General features: G+C 35.8%; 1 protein-coding gene across 1 annotated transcript in view; it reads left to right on the forward strand.

Moving 5' to 3' along the window:
• Positions 1–18,000, forward strand: part of FAF1 (Fas associated factor 1) — a 618,418-nt gene that overhangs the window by 423,210 nt on the left and 177,208 nt on the right. The window contains exon 9 of the mRNA XM_037827260.1: positions 10,971–11,066. Coding sequence (XP_037683188.1) covers positions 10,971–11,066 — 96 coding nt within the window. The remainder of the gene's footprint in view (positions 1–10,970; positions 11,067–18,000) is intronic.

The following is an 18,000-nucleotide window of genomic DNA, read 5'->3' on the forward strand; positions in this document are numbered from 1 at the left end:
TAAAAGAAGTAGGAGTTAACATATTAATTCTGATTCTGCTCTGCTATTCATTAGCCCCGTGATCTTAGGTGAGAATATGAGCCTCACTTCCCTCATCTATAGAATGGTAATGTGGCAAAATAAGTTGAGTTGATTCTCATGAAGAGATAACAAAGGTTGGCTGTAGCAGAATAAAATAGAGCTAGGATGCTCTACACTTTATTCACAAACCTATAGCCTAGAAGACCGTTAGCTCCATCAAAGCAGAAACTATTCATCATTGGCTGTGTCCCTAGCAGTCAGCTGAGTTGTTGGCATATAGTGAGTGAATGCTCATTAACAATTAGTTAAGTGAATGGATAATAGTGTTTTGCATGCTCCTTAAAGCAAGTTTAGTACTATTTATCTTATAAGGGATAATTATCTATTTTGAAGTTGTTCACAAATCAAATCAGCAAATATCTATGCACTGTCTTGGGGATGCCTGGTTCCCCAGAGTTACAAGGCAAAAATCCCTGCCATTAGGCATAAATACATATTAACTCTTTAACCCTTACAAAAATCTTATGAGTTAGAAACTTTATAGAGGAGGAAATCAAGGCACTGAGAAGATAGGAGATTTGTCCAAAGTCATTCAGCGATTAGCCTGCAGAGCCAGGCTTGAAACCTTCACAGTATGGCTTTGGAGTCCCAGGTTCATAATCACTCTGCTTTTATACTTCTCCAAGGAAATATAGTGACCTGGTTACCAAAGAAATTGTCTTTCAGTGACACGTGTTTTTCAGAAACTTTCTTGTCATAAGTGCAAACATGGGGATGCTTTTTTGGGTGGGATTCCTTCCTTATTCAGCGGGACACTTCAACTCCTAGAACAGCAAGCAGGTCCCCTGGTCCATTGCACACTGAGACAGTTTTGCTGCCTTTCTTAGGACTACCTCTTCTCCGGTGAGAGAAATGTCACACAGGATATGACCTGGGAAGACTTCCACAAATGTAGGATGGCAGAGTTTTGAGCCCTAGAAATTTGACTGTCTTCTTAATCAAGTCCAAGTTCCTGGCCAAGGTTTTAGTCTGGCCCACCCATGTAAGAGCTTTACAGGTAACATCCCCAATGCCTCCTTTTACTCATCTCCCAGCTGGGATTCTGGTACTCCCCTCAGGAACTAGCTGACTAAGAGAGATGTTTACTTCTGGAAGATTTATCGAAGTGTCGCTGAGTGTGATTACCAAAAGACACCAAATGTTTTTAGAGGATTGAGAAATTTTTGAGGTTAGGAAGTTGTAAAAGGCTTCTGGAAGTAAGAAGTGCTTTCACTTACATTTTCTCATGTGAGCCTCATATACCTATGACATGTGCAGGTGGAAAAGAATGGGGGTGAAGCCCAGGCAAGAGTAGAGCAAAAGCCTAGTAATAGGCAGGTGCAAGGCACAGTTTTGAATCACTGGGCAAAAAAAATCTGTGTGCAATATAAGAAAAATAGTTTGTGAGACAGTTGGAAGGATGTACCAGGCTATGGTCTAGAAAAGCAGACTGAAATGTTTGTACAAGGCAAAACTTGGAAATCATCTAGTCCAGTTTTTTTCACTTTACAGCTGATAAAGCTGAGAGAAGAGATTGATCAAGGCCACACAATGAAAAAGAATCAGATTTAGTATTTTAACCCAGGACCCTTGATCTGTGTGCCATGCTCTTGCCATGTATCAGCCTACCAGTGTTTTTACACACATGGAATCATAGCAAAGGGAATATCACAGGCAACATTGATGAGAGAAATCAGTTGTAAAAAGGCACCATGCAGCCTAAAGGCATAAAAGAAATGCTTTGCTTTAATGATGGCAACAGAAGAAAAGTGGCTTACAGCTGGTTACATGTGTGTAAGCTGAAGTTTTCTCCTCAGGCCCAACTGTTCTCCAAAAATCACAGCAACAGATTGGGGCACTCCTTTTCTCTGTCCCCAATAACTGTTGTCCTATCTTTCAATTTTAGTTGAGTTCATCTTATAAGAATTGAATGGAAAACCTATAGCAAGTTCCACTTCTGGACTTCACTTTTTAACATATCTTTTTAAAATCACAGTCATAAGAGGATAGTGACAATGTCATAGATGGGCTCTTAGAGGTACTCAGAACCACAATGTATCTAAACAAAACATACTCTACTGAATGGCACCTAGAAGAATGCTATAGAACAAGCTCTTGGGAGAGAGAAGAAACCCTTCAATAATTTAAATGTACTTTGTTCACCTAGGAAGAAAATACTTTACTAATTGTTAGCCAACCTCTTCTGGATATCTTTGGTGTGGAAAATATGTTTTAGTGTACTGTGCTAGGCAGTTTTTCATTTATTATCTTTGTAATATTGTCAACAAATGTATTATTGCCATTTCTTAGATAAGGAAACTGAGGTCTTAAAAGATCAGGCAACTTCCCTAGAAAAATTAAATATCAAAGCCAGGGTACAAGTCCAGTGCCCTTTTTAGTATACTATATCTATTTCCCATATGTATTCTAAGGATTGACGAGCATATTTATGTAGAGCATTTATGATCTCCTATCCAGCCTTCCCCAAACTCAATCCAGGTATTACTTTCTCCAGGAGCCTTCCCCAATCCACCTGTTTTGACTCAGAGGCCCCTCTGTGCTCAAAAACATATGATTTGGGGCAAACAACTTTACCTCTCTACACCTCAGTTTCTTCCCTTGTTAAATGGGAAGATTAGTACAAGCTTCAACCGTACTGCTTTTCCTGCTGTTTCATAATGTCTGTTTACTTTCTCCCTCACTTGGCTGCGAGCTGCTTAAATTTAAAGACAGGAACTCAATCCTGTTATCTCCACCACTAGCAAAATGCCTAGGATATAATAGTTACTTAATCAATGTTTATTGAATGATTAAGTTATAGAATTTGAGTAATTGAATGGTTTGTATAACTTATTCACCAACTAGCTCTAAATTATCAAGTAATTATGGGGAAGAATGTTAGCGGCAAGAGAAATCTGCATGTTCGTTCCAGATCTCTTTTTATATTGATTAGAAGCAATAAATTTAATGTGTTCTTTTCCCTCTTCTGCCCTCCACCAGAGGGTGCTCATAAGCAATAGAGACAGGAATTGAGAAACAAGGACCATTCTAATTCACAGTGTGTATTATTGGCCTGTGGGCCAAATAATTGACTTTAAAGCACAGGTCTTGATTTAACCGAAATAGCTTCTTTGTATTTAACTTGTCTTGCAGATAAGTGCCTGAGGCTAGCAAATTTCTGTAGGTAAACCTGACCATCTCCTCTAAATAATGTGGGAAGGATTATTCCACTAGGCAATGTTAGGCTGATCTAACAGTGCTATATTACGTGTAACTTAATGCTCTTCATAAGTACTCTAGTGTTCTGAAGTACTACAGAAACCTTTCTAATGTACTCACTTGAATCAGTAAATAATAAAGTCCAAGAATATTGTGATGCCTATATATTTAATTGATGAAAGTATATCTGTTTAGAAATTTTGCTAATCCTGTTTAATCATCAACTCTATCTCCTTACGGCATAATCTGGTTTTAGGGACTTTGATGTGACACAAGATTAGAGCAACCAACTTTTGATAGAAAAAACTAGAGATAATGTTGAATCAGTGTGCAAAAGCTTGGGCAGTTATAATTTGGATAAGTAGCATTGGATGATTCTCCTTGTTTTTGAGAGAACCACCAGATCAAAACAAACAACAAAAGTCAGGATCATTTTAAATTATTTTCATAAATATTTTCTAAAGTTTTTTTCTAGAAACTTAAGATAATTTAACAAAGGTAGTTATTAATATTTTACAACTAATTATAATGTCTTTAAAGAACAAAATCTGAGGCTATGTAGAAGAAAGAGCTAGGTTAGACGTCAAGACAACATGCTTTTTGCTATCATTAAGAAAACGTATGACTTGGGGCAAACAACTTTACCTCTGTTACACCTCAGTTTCTTTCCTTGTTAAATGGGAAGATTAGACTAGATCTTTTTATGAGGAGAAACTGCCTTTCTTTTGGAATCTGTTGGGGAGGGTGGGGCTATTAATAGAAGTTTTAGAGGAAGCTACTGACACCTCTCTGGAAATTCCCATTACTAGCTTTGAATGGAGCTGTAGTGCTTAGTGTAGCTAAGCACTTGACTTAGCTAAGGCTTCAGGCTCTGTGGTCCACTGGTTGGGATACCTGAAATTGATCAATTCTAAGGACCCTTCCAACTGTAATACACTTTAAGTCTGAAACAAAGCCATCTCTAGCAGCAAACCTTGTTTCTTCTAACTCTGCTTCCATGCATGGTAGCATTCATGTTTTTATTTACATAATAGAAAGCCTCAGAATTTGTTACTGTTGGTATTTATTTCATTAAACCTTACCAACTTGCCAAATCAATTGAGGACTGTAACACAGCAAGGCCAGGCAGAGAATTCAGTTTTTGAGCTATTCACACAGGAGTTTTGTAGATAAATGATCTTGACCTGCACGTCTCTCTTAATAATCCATTGCTTCTTGATTATTATTAGTCACTTCCTTTTAACAGTGTGCTTTTTTATGAGATGACTAAACTGCTGTTTAACCCTGCTACAAGAATGTGGCAGTGGGCTAGTCCAGACAAGTGGTTATGCACTTGGTAACTAGCATTCTTTGTAAGCTTGCTTCAACCTGCCACAAATTAAAACTCTGTGACTTTCCTAGCAAGTAAGTAATTTGAAAGAAAGAAAGAAAGAAGGAAGGAAGGAAGGAAGGAAGGAAGGAAGGAGGAAAGAAAAAGCCAGCTTGGATTGTGAATAAAAAAAAAAGTAACCTTGGACAAGTTACTCTACCTTTCTAAGGCTGTTGTGTGTTCCATAAAATCATAATAATCTTTAATTTGCAGTTGTTATGAGCGATAGACATATATTATGCTATGCACTTAAGGTAGCGCCTGGGAAAATGATAATGTACAGGAGTAGCTATTTTAATTAAGCTAAAGAAAGTAGTTTCGGTTTATCAGACTGGAAGGCAGCATACAATAAGGGCTAAATAGTTTGAATACTTTTAAATGGGTCTCAAATACAACTGCCTAAGTTTGAATTTTAGCTCACCACTCAGTATGTCCTTAAGCCTTAGTATCCTCAACTTTAAAATGGGGATTACAATAACACCTTTCTGGTAGAGTTATTATGAGAATAAGTAGGGTAGTGCATATAAAGCACTTCACATAATACCAATACATATTCAACTCTCAATGATAGCAATTATTGAAAAAATTACTCTGTGGTTTCATGAGTGTATGTATACATATATCAAAACATCAAATTGTGCACTTCAAAATATGTACAGTTTATTATATGTCAGTTATACCTCAATAAAGCAATACTTAGTCCCATATATTTATATTTATATCTTCTTATTCCTGCAATGATTGTATTCAGTGTTGGTACCTAGCAGCATCCCCAAACCTGAATGGAATTAATTATGCTGGTACTCTGTCAAGATGGTGGCAAGTTTCAGACGTGTTGTTTTTAAAAAAAACTTTCTTACATTAATGTTAGTTCTTTTTAAAACAAGGGACTCATATTTTGCAAACCAATTTTTGAAAAAGAAACAAATAGTGAAGTTATAGCTTCAGACTTGTTAGGTTGTGTTACTGGGCAAGGAGCCAGGAGGTGACTTGACTGAATCTTCGTAGTGACATAGTAAGATCATAGCCCATTAGATCTAGAAAGGATGTGAGAAGTCATTCTGTGGCTCACTTCCACATTTTACAAAAGGAGATATTGAGGCTCCCACATGACTGACCCAAGGTGTCATAATTCAGGTCTCCTAATTTCCAGTTCATTACTCTTAAAATGTCTTAGTCTCTGTCATTTACAATGAGGAAAATAGACAGGCTGCAAGTGTATATTTGCAACAGTGTTAAAATCTGGCTACAAAAAAATAATAATAATACTTTGAATTTCCAGTTCTTATTTTTAAAAAAAGCAGTCCTAAGAAGGACCTTATAAACACCCTGAGGGCTAAGCTTAAAATAATTTTACTGTATTTTATTAATAACTTAGAGATAGTCAGTGATCTATCATGGTTTGCAGGAATTTTCTTTTGCACATTATCCTACTATTTCATTTTAATTTGTTTTTAAAGAAAACATTGTATGATTTCTTAATTGTGTAAGAGGAAACATGGAGAAGATTCTATAACTTCACAAAATAATGTACTTTATCTTCTCAGTTGTTTCAAATAATTGCTATTATTATTCATGGAAATTAGGTGGATCCATACACATTGCATAGTTCAGGGTTCACAAACTTTGTCATTTAGTTAGACATATAAATATATACATAAAATCATATTTTAATATTTTGTAAAGTGATGTTAATTTAGAAATACTGCTATTTTCCACCCTCACATTTCAGAAAATCATTTTATTTAATTTCTATATGCTAAATTTTTATATAGCAAGCCTTTTCATCACAAGAGTCATATTTCCCAGAATCCATCTTCTTCACTGTAAGTTGAGATTCAGCACCATTTTGAATTAGTGTATCAGGCTCTCACTAGAAATTTAATCCCAAGCCACAAGTACCCATTCACAGAATAATAAAAATTAATGTTTGTTGAGCACCTACTATGTGCTAGACATTGTTGTTATTGCTTTACACGTATTAACTCAACCATATACCTACCCTTTGGGGAAAGTACTAATTCTAATCCTATTTCTGTATCATTAAGTCAGTTGGGCTTCTGTTGTTTTATATTTGTCCTGTAGGTGTATATTCATCCTCTTTTCAAGAAACTTACCAAATTATTGTTAAGTGTAATTTTATAGGGATATATTCACATATAACATATAATCCATCCAAAGTATACAATAATTGGCTCACAATATCATCGTATAGTTGTGCATTCATTGCCACAATTTTAGAACATTTGTATTACTCCAAAATAAAAAAAAATTAAAAATTAAAACTAAAAAGAACACTAAAAACATCCCATACCCCTTACCACCCCCTATTATTTATATATTTTTTTGTCTATATTTTATTACTCATCTGCCCATACACTGGATCTAGGGAGTGTCAGTCACAAGGTTTTAATTACACAGTCACACAATAAAAACTATACAGTTATACAATCATCATTAAGAATCAAGGCTACTGTACTTGATTACCCCTAATCAACAAACATTTATTGAGTTCTCTTTTTATACAAGGGTCTGGGCCACATGCTAGAAGAGATGTAAGGTATACAAGATCCAGTCCCTACCCCAAGGAGATAAGAGGAAATACAACACATACAAAATAGCTATTATGCAAGTATTAAAGAAGAGGTGCAAATACAGTGCTGTGAAAGCACAGAGAAGGAGCTGTTGTTCCTTTTAGCTGTCTCATTATGTTGCCCCCAACTGAAAGTCTGATTTTAATAGTCATCCTTTCAGGAGTCAAAATATAATGGGTCATGTTGTTGAATGACATAGGAGTTTGCTTTTATCAGGTTAATTAGCCTGTGAGATTTAGGCATGAAAATTCTACTCCTCCTATCATCTTCCTCCCATCCATAGGCATCCAGAATACCCCCAGATGTGTAGCATTTGTTAAAGGTTGGAATTTAATAATAAAATGAAGTAATCTTGACTTAAATTTACTTTGAATTTGTGAACTATTTTGAATATCTGGGTCTTAGATCAGGGAAAGTCAAAAGAATTATAATCTAACATGATCAGAAAGAAAATGAATAAAGCCATGAAATCAGATTTTGAAAATGGGTCATAGTCCTTAGTTGTAGTTGGATAAGGCAGTCTTGTGCCCAAAAAACTACTCTTATGGAAAGGTTAATTAAGTACTATAATGCAATATACATAAATCTGTGTTTTTAAAAGTTAACACTCTTCACCTGTAAAGTCAAGCAAATCTGCAGCTCTAATCTTTTCCTTTTTCTATTTTCTTGCAAAATGAACATCCCAATTACAGTAGTATCAACACTTTACAAATACATACCCATTCAGATGCATATGCATCATATACAGTGTCTCATTGTGAAGGAGATAGGACAGATTGGATTACACTATTTTCTAGGTAAGAAAACTGTGGTACAGAAATTCTAAGTGATTTTGTCCATAGTCATTGGGCTATTGAGTGATTTAGCCAGACTGGAACCTCAGCCTTCTGACTTCATATTCCTTATGTGAGTTTATGTTATGGGTCCCAAGCAAAAGTTTACTTTGCCCTAACTTTTTGAAATCATTCTCTGAGTAACTATTGTTTCTTCCAAAGAGTCCCCAGCCCTATAGAGAATGCCCAGTAGAAATGTATAACTCCATCTTTACTCCTTTTTTTCCATACCTGTTCCTGTATGCATCTCATGTTTCCCCAGCTAGTACATGTTCCTTCAGAACAGACACTATGTCTTAATATTTAAGCAAAGCTGGGCATGTAGTAACCCAGAAATTCCTGACCCTTTAATTTCCTTAGTGCTTTGTAATTAGAAGGATCTGAATGGAGTGACCCAGAGGCCTGCTTGGTCAGTTGTAGACTAAGGAAAGTGCTGACACTGGCCTCTTGTCTTCAAGATTTAGTAGTAGGTATGGAGAAGGTTAACGTTGATGATTGTGGAGACAAGCTCATTGTAGTACCATGTACTTTTTAGTGAGTGCTTTCCTTCAGCTTCTAAAATGTGTCCTTCCCAGTTACTTATAACTGAGCTGGAATCAAAGTTAGTCACAATACGATTGTATGACAATGTAGATTACAAGGGGTGACAGTGTGATTGTGAAGGCCTTGTGGATCGCACTCCCTTTGTTCCGTGTGTGGATGGATGGGTGGAAGAATGGGGACAAAAACTGAGTGAAAAATAAAGTGGGATGGGGGGATAGTTTGGGTGTTCTTTTGTACTTTTATATTTTATTCTTGTTCTTTTTCTTTCTGGTGTAGGGAAAGTGTTCAGGGATGGATTGGAGTGATGGGTGTGCAGCTGTGTGATGGTGCTGTGAACAGTTGATTGTGCACCATCGATGATTATGTAATATGTGACTATATCTCAATAACACTGAATTAAAAAGGAAAAAAAAGGTAATCACAATAGAAGTTAACCACTGTGTCTCTTCTGGCCCTAAAAATGATCACTGGAATGGAATGCCAATTGCAGTAAAGTTTCAAAGTTTGCTTTTATTACCTTATCACTTTTAACCCTTTCAAAAATCCAATGAGGTAGTCAGGGCAGGGATTACTCACTTTAATTAATTGAGAAAATTCTGGCCTACAAAAGACATGACTTTCCCAAGATCAGGAGGCAGCAGTTGAATCGAGGTCTTCTGTCTCCTGGTCCAGGTTTCTTTCCATTATCCTACATTGCTTCTGATGGTAGGTAATATTTATCACTATTATTATTTCATTACCAGAAGATTTTGGTATTTGGTGAGGGCTTTTTTCAAATGAAAAATACTAACTGGCCTTGGAATTTAGTCTATTCTTCTTATACAACTTAACTATGGTTTTGTTTATATTGGAGTGAAATTAATTGAGCTAATTGTGACAACTATGTTGATCAAAATGATTGAAAAAATGACAGAATTGGTGAAGTTCTGTTGGTATTTGTTTTTCTGATTAGTCAGGTCTTCTAGCCTATGTAAAGTACAATGCTGAAACATCTAGATGCAAAAACAAACAAAAAAGCCTATAACTAGACTACAGAAAAATAATAATAACCAAGCACTTTTTATCAGCATAATCTATATTATAGCACACCTCACATGATTGAAAATATCTAGATACTTATGTGAAATTTGTATTTCCATTCTAATATTTGTCTTCAGATAGCCTGATCATAACACGTTTGAATTCCAGTTATGACTAACCCACTATTGTGTCTTGGGCTGGTCTCCATAAATTTACAGATATTTGAGTTTCTTCACAAAGTTTAATTCACATCTACTTGAAAGTTACCAGTAGATATTTTCAGTGCTATTTCATTTCTAACAATAAAAAAACTTTATATTATCATTGTGTTAATCGCTTGTATGTGTCATTTAATAAATACCAAAGAAAAACACCCTCTTTTGGCAATTTAATATTGTCTTAACTGTTTTATGTAGATAGAAGTGGCATGAAATACAGAAAACATCTTTCAAAATAATGGAAGAATAAGATGCCTGACACAAGATGTACTATATACAGCAAGCACTGTATACTGTATAATATTACCTATAATTATCATTAAGGGAAATGTTAGAATGTAACATTGCTTCTATTAGACAAAGTTATTATTTTTTAAATTATACTTTTATTTTGTTCTTTCTTTATAAGGTATACTAATTCTGAAATATGTAAAAATTTTATATCTTTCAAAAATTAGACCCTGTCTCTTCAGAAGATATCCACCGATGTTTGTGAAACTCAAACTTCACTCACATTTGCTCATTTGCCCAAATTTAACTTATACTTCAAAATCATTATTTAATATTCGACTCACTGTAAACTTCAATAGAAGTAAATGTGTTGCCTTAATTGTTTTAACCAGCGAGCCAGATGCTTTAGATAGTGTTTTAGATCATAATGGTAATAATGAACAGTAAACTGGCTGTCTATATGTCAGATACTGTACTAAGCACTAAATGTATTATGGTTCCAGAAGCTTTAATGATGATTTGAATTGTGGATTAGTAGTGATTAAAGCACAAATGAAATTTTTACCATGTGCTGAAATTTAAAAAAAAAAGGAAAAAAAGGCTTTCAGCAAATTCTCTCCTAAGTACCCTATGAAAGATTTATAGAATACTTCTCCAGGAATTAGGAAACACAGGTATTATCTCAGGTTACCATAACATACCCTATGAAGAATTTTGAAGAATTTCAAAATTTTCAAAGCCTTCCTGGTAATCTAATGCCGAGACTGCTAGAGTAAGCTTTCTAATCTAGCTTCAGAAATAATTGGAAATTTCTGAAAAATAAAATTATTTTGGGAAACATGGCCTCATTTTGTTTACAAACATTGGCTGCTTCTTTTTGCAGATGTGTCTTGCTGAATCAGGGCTTTCTTATCCCTGCCATCGACTTATAGTAGGAAGAAGATCTTCACCTGCACAGACCCGGGAGCAGTCCGAGGAGGTAAGCCTGTTTGCTGCCTTTTCTTTAAACGGAAGGCCTATTCTCCACCCACCTGCCTACTTCCAGTTCTTTTTTAACTGCCACTGCAATAAATAAAGTAAATGTAGTGTGAATAAAGTCTCAGTAAATTCTTGAAGGCAAAAACTTTCCACATGAGTTTATCACTAATGTGCTCCTTGTTCTGTTCATTTCATATTTCAGTAGACAGTTTAGGTGGATTGGTTGAAATGATTTTTACTTAAAACTGTCAGGTTGACAAAGGGATTTTCTTTGCTGCTGACGATGTATTTGAGTACATTATATTAGGATTGATCCAGGAGGTCCTTTAACTCATTGCCTTAGAGCACCTTCTCTGAACCAGGTGTTGTGCTTGACACTGGGTAACAGCAACAGTAACTGTATCAGGGAACTCACAGTCAAGTAAAGCTGATAGATCAGTAAACTAATAATGATGGCAAAATGTAATAAATGAAGTGTTACCAGTACACACAGGTGCTGTAGAAGCATGGGCATATAAAATTGAACTTGTTTATGCATGTGATATGCCTATATGCGCCCATCTGTGGTGGGCCTGAATAATGTTTGAAGGCAATATCTTAATTCTCTTCCATGACTACAAATAGCACTTCCATGCCCAACTCTGACCTTCTGACCTTGGTTATAAGGGAATGAGAAAGAGAGCATAAATGATATAACTTATTCATTTAAAAAGTATTTATTGAGCTCCTACTATGTACTAGAAAAAGTCATCACCATAATTTAAAAAATGTATGCAACAGAGGTGATAAATAGTACAGAAAAACTATTTATACCAGCGTTTTTCAGGATAGAGCATTATCCAGGTATTCAAAAGCTTGGGCTAGTCCAGTAAACCCTTTTCCCTTTTACATTCTGTGTAAAATTCTGTTTGCATTTTTTTCAACTGGCTACATATTTTGGACACCCATAGAAGGTGCCAGGGGACCCCACCAGCCATCCTTAGAATTAGTATTTATGTCATTTAAGTATGTGAAAGAGAAGTGGGGCTGCATAAGTGAAGTTCTATTCTATGATCATCCTGTGAGAATGATAATTTACCACTCTGGTTTTCAACATTTTTTAGAAAGCCACAAAGAAGGAAGCTTTTCCCCTGCTACAAATGCCACAGTACCATTTTTGGGGGCCTTTAAAAATGTTAATTCTCTTTAAAGAGACTACACCGTTTTGCAGCACTTTATCTCCCTAATCCTCAGGAAAGAAAAATTATATTGAGTTGCACTGCTTGGCAAAAATTACTAGAAATTATTTATTGACATTTTTCCTTACACTGCTTGTGTATATTTTTAATGGCTAAAGTAGGTCATGTTTCAACTCTTTAATGGATAAATCTACTAATGTTAAAAGGTGTCCAACTAGCTCTACTCAAAATTTTAATTATTCTGTACACTGAGAGGTGACAGGTAACTGTTTTACTTCATTTCATTTCCTTCTCTTACCCTTACCATTACATGTATTGTTTGGGTGGTACCTTCAACAGAAAAAAAAAAAAAAAAAACCAATGCTAAACAGTCAGGAGCAGTGTTTGAGACTAGCACACTTTAGATTAATTACAGAAGGTAGAGTACGGTTAGGTCACACCTTTGGGAATGTCTTAAAATGTGATTATTTGGGATGAGTCCATTATTTTTCCTTCCTGGCTAAGGATAAATACCCCCTCCTCTAGGGGGCTGGTGAGAAATGAGTAAGAAGCTATGACTTGGTTTTAATTTATCACAGACTTGTAAAACTGGAAGGGATTCTTGCATCCATTTGGCTCAACCTACTCTTTGATCCACCCACTCATCCATCCATTCACCTCTCATTCATTCATACGTTTATTTAATATCTTCTATGTAGCAAATATAAGGACCACAAATAAAAGAAACAGTCCCTATGCAGAAAAGGCTCATTTTCTTTTACAAGAACCCTTTCAAAATATATATGTGTTTTATCTCCAATGACAGTGGTCTCCGTACCTCACAAGGCAACCATTTCCATTGTTGGGCAAATCTGTTTGTTGAGATTTTCCTTATATTAAACTTATTAAACTCTGTGTCCTTGTAGCTTCCTTCTGGTAGTTCTACTTTCTTCTGGTTCTAACCTTTCCCCTACGTGACTTCATGTATTTAAAGACAGTTACCATTTTGCTATTAACTATTTTAAGCCTTGAGTTAGGAAGGAGATATGTGAGACCAGTGTTAAATTCAAGTTTGGAATGTATGGATTATAATTAAGTCAACTTCATAGCTGGAGGAATTTTGTTTCTTGTGTCCTCCTCCTGACCCTGCAAACACATTTTCTTTATGGTAATTTCAACATTCTCATTCCTTCCCATTTTTCCTTTGCTCCTGAGCCCCCTTTTAATAAACTTCCTACATCTCTGGATACCTAGCTGTGCACTTATCTCTCCTTTTCTCACCTGCCTGTGTGCAACAGTGTGGGGACCCCAGTGACCCTGGTCTCTTGAGAATTGCCTGATCTTCAGTTGACCATGAAGGAAGAGGGGTACCCACAAAATAACCACAAAAAAAAAAAACCTCAAATGTAGTTAATGTTAAAACCATTCGTTTATAACTTAGGTTAAGAAAATATTTATTGAATGTATGCTATGTGCTGAACAGATAAAATAGAAACTGATAAATTCTTGTAAGAGTAACAAGAAAATTGAGACAAGCACTGGATGCTAGGGGAGCACAGATATGGATGATATAAGCTTCAAGAATGTTTACAGGCAAAGTCTTGTCTGCCTTATTTACCTCTGTAGCCCTGACACCTAGCATAGTGCCTGGCATACACCAGCCATAGAATAAATATTTGTTAATGGGGGAAATAAGGAAGAAAGAGTAGAGGAGTTGATGTCAAAATGAATTATTATAAAGAAATTAGTCGTAGTCAGCCAAATAAAGAAACATAAGAATGGTATTCCATTCAGAAGAAACATCATGGTCTGATATAGTTGTGTTGGGAGAGAGAAGTGCAGTTTGTTGTTAGTAAAAAATATAATGGGAGACAGAGAGTTAAGAGATGAGGCAAAGGTGAATAGGTCTCGTATGTCATGCTGAAAACTTAAACTCTGTAGAACCATAGAAGGCTGTTAAGGAGGGAGTGATTTTTTTTTTTTCCAAAATAAACATTTTATACCCAGCATGCTGCCTGTTGTGCAGAGGCAGATTTACAGGAAGCAAGACTGGAGACAGAAATCAGGTATGAGTCTATTGTTCTAGTACAAGCAATAGATAATGAAATCCCTGAACTAAAATATTTTTATTAGAAAGAGAGAAGGGCATGGATTCAGAAATATTTTGGAGGAAAAATCAATAGGGCTGATGATTGATAGGATGTGTAGAGGATGAGAGAGAAGGTGGAGATAAGAATGATGCCTAGGTTTGACTTGAGTGACAGAGAAGATTCATTCAGTATTCATTCTAATAAATTCTAATTGCATACCTACTATACTTCAGGTACTAGACTAGGTGCTGGGAATATGGCTGTGAACACAGCAAAGTCTTACCATAAAGGGGCTTGTACCTAACAAAATGAAATCGAATGGAAGTAATTGCAAAAAATCTGTTTTGATTTTTGAAACTTGGTGAGACAAGGTGGACAAGCTAAACAGGAATACCATTGCCTCTTGAACATCTCTATCTGAATGTCCCACCTCAGTTTCACCATATCCCCTCCCAGAAACCCTTCTCCTCACCCATATTAACGATCATCACTGACCCAAGCCAAAAACTGTTTATTCCGATCACTAACAGACCTGTTATTCTTTGAAACTGTCCCAACTGACCTGATACATCAAACCTTTTATGAACCTTTCCTCTTTGACTATTGAAAAAGTATCTTTATATCAGCTTCAAATTTACTGTAGCATGTCAGTTGAGAGGTTTCTTTGCTATTAGAATTCATATTCTGCCCATTACTCACTAATCTCTCCCACAATACTGTTCCTGTATGTATTCCTTCTCTCTCTTACGTTTTTATCTTCTTCCTATTGGTTCTTTCTCCTCATCCTTAAAAAACATTTTCAAATCTCATTCTTAAAAAGTATTCCTTCAAACCTCACTCCCTTTCAACTTTTAGCTCCATCTTTCTGTTTGTTTGTTTACAGCCATGCTTCTTAGAAGAGTAATCTTTACTGAATGACTCTACTTCATTTTCATCTTCTATTCACTTAACTCACTACTAGTTGGCTTCTTCCTACTGTGTGACTAAAATTGACCTTAACTATTCACTAGTTTTTTTCAAGATACTGTACTATGTGATATTTTGTTTTCAAGCTACCTTCATGGTCAATATTACTCTCCTTTTACAGGTGGTGGGAAGACACTTGCCCAAGGTCACACAGAAAATGACAGAGTATTCAACCCCAGATCTTTTGACTATTGATTGAGATGTTTTGTATCGTATTTTTATAATACCTCATCTGCCTCTTAATCTTTTATCCTACTGTACCCATTTATACTTTTGTCTCCATTGACCCAACCCAGATCCCTTCTAATAATCTTCTTGGATCTTGCTTCTTTGATTCTTTCTCTCAATTCACTTTCATATCTCCATTTTTTCTATTGGCTTCTCTTCCTTTTCGATTTTCCATGAATCTTATCTTATCACTTTTCTCCATTTATTTTATTTTATTATTTTTAAATGCAATTTTATTGAAATATATTCAGACCAGATAATCATCCAGTTTAAATCAGTGGTTCACGGTATCATCATATATTTGTGCATTCATCACCACTATCAATTTTTGAACATTTGCATTACTCCAAAAAAATTGAGAATAAAAATAAAAATAAAAAGAACAGCCAAAAATACCCCATACATACCCCTTATTCCCCCCATTATTATTTTTTTTTTACTTTATTTTCTTAGTCATCTGCCCATACACTGGATAAAGGGAGTGTCAATCACAAGGTTTTCAAATTATACAGTCACACCATAAAAGCTATATAGTTAGAAAATCATCTTCAGTAATCAAGGCTACTGGATTACAGTTCAACAATTTCAGGTATTTCTTTCTAGCTTTTCTAATACACTAGAAACTAAAAAGGGGTATCTACATAATGCATAAGAATAACCTCCAGAATGACCTCTCAACTCTATATGAAATCTCTTAGCCATTGAAACTTCATTTTGTTTCATTTCTCTTCCCTCTTTTGGTCCAAGAAGGCTTTCTCAATCCCACAATGCCAGGGCCAGGCTCATCCCCAGGAGTCATATCCTACATTGCCAGGGAGATTTACACTCCTGGGAATCATGTCCCACATAGGGGGAAGGGCAATGAGTTTACCTGCAGAGTTGGCTTAGAGAGAGGGGGCACATTTGGGCAACAAAAGAGAATCTCTGGGGGACATAATTGTAAGTAGGCTGAGTTTCTTCTTTGCAGAAATAAGTTTCATAAGGGCAAACCCCAAGATCGAGGGTTTGGCCCATTAAGTTGCGAGAATATCAGGAATTCCCCGTGTGGAGAAGTTTAATATTTCCACATTTTCCCCCAGTACCTCAAGGAGGCTTTGCAAATACTTTTCCTGTTCTCTGCCCAAATTATTCTGGGATGTATCAGGGCATCACAGTAACCTATACAAACCAACAAGATCTCACTCCCTATTCAAGGTTCCATGTCATTATGGTGTTCAAATAAATGACCATACAAGTTAAACTATATAGTGTGCTACAGAAAATATAAATTTGCACCAAATAAACAGCTCTTCCTTTGGTCTCACACAGAAGTTGAAGTTTTAAAACACAGTATTGTATATTACCCTTTAGTCTGATTTGCCTTAGTCTAACCAGATCAACTTCATTCATATCTCTGATTAAAGTCTGATCTCTTTTTCAGCTTTTTAAACAGTTGCTCTGTGGGATAATGCTGATTTCCATAGCTGCAGAATTCTATCTCTGAGTCTCAGGTGTCACACAGATACTTGAAGTTCCAGGGAACAACCAGGTTATACACAAAGAGCTCAGCATCTCGGAATTTAGAAATAACCATAACAACTAAGGAATAGATATGACTGCTGTAAGAGCTTACAGTCTAGGAACATTTACAACGAGCCTTCTCCTGATAACCTATGCTCTTAAATTCAATTCTCAGAGTTTGCACATTATAGTTATTCCATATTAGTGAGGCATTATAATATTAATCTTTTCATTTCTGGCTTATTTCACTCAACATACCACCCTCAAGTTTCATTCACCTAGTTCCATGCCTCACAACTTCATTCCTTCTTGGAACCACTCAATATTCCATTGTATGTATACACCACAGTTAGCACTACCATTCATTAGTCAATATACCCTTAGACCACCCCCATCCTTTGCAAATCATGACTACTGCTGCTGTAGACACCAGTGTGCAATTGTCCATCCACATCCCTGCTTTCAGTTCTTCCAAGTGTATGCCTAATAATGGGGTTGCCAGATAATATGGCAGCCCTATACTTAGCCTCCTATGGAATCACCGCACTGCCCTCCAGAGGAGCTGCACCACTTTACTTCCCTACCAACAGTGAATAGGTATATCCCTCTCTCCACATTTTTCTGCAGCACTTGTATCTTTCTGTTTATTTTTTAAACAGTTGTATTCACAACCCATACAATCCATCCTAAGTAAACAATCAGTGGTTCCTGGTATAATCACATAGTTACGCATTTGCCACTGCAATCAATATGAGGACATTTCCATTTCTTCCGCAAAGAAAGAAGAGGAAAAAAAAATGAAGAATAAAAAATTTAAAAATGAATAAATAAAATGAAATGAAATAAAATAAAAAAGAGAATCCCATACCTCTCCCTCATTTCCTCCTCTTATTGACATTGAGCTTTTGTTACATTTCGTGGAAGTATATTACAATGTTACTGTTAACTATAGACTATAATTTGCATTGATTGGGTTTTTCCATATACCATCTCA

The sequence above is a fragment of the Choloepus didactylus genome, chromosome 2, assembly GCF_015220235.1.
Source record: "Choloepus didactylus isolate mChoDid1 chromosome 2, mChoDid1.pri, whole genome shotgun sequence".
Lineage (NCBI taxonomy): Eukaryota > Metazoa > Chordata > Mammalia > Pilosa > Megalonychidae > Choloepus > Choloepus didactylus.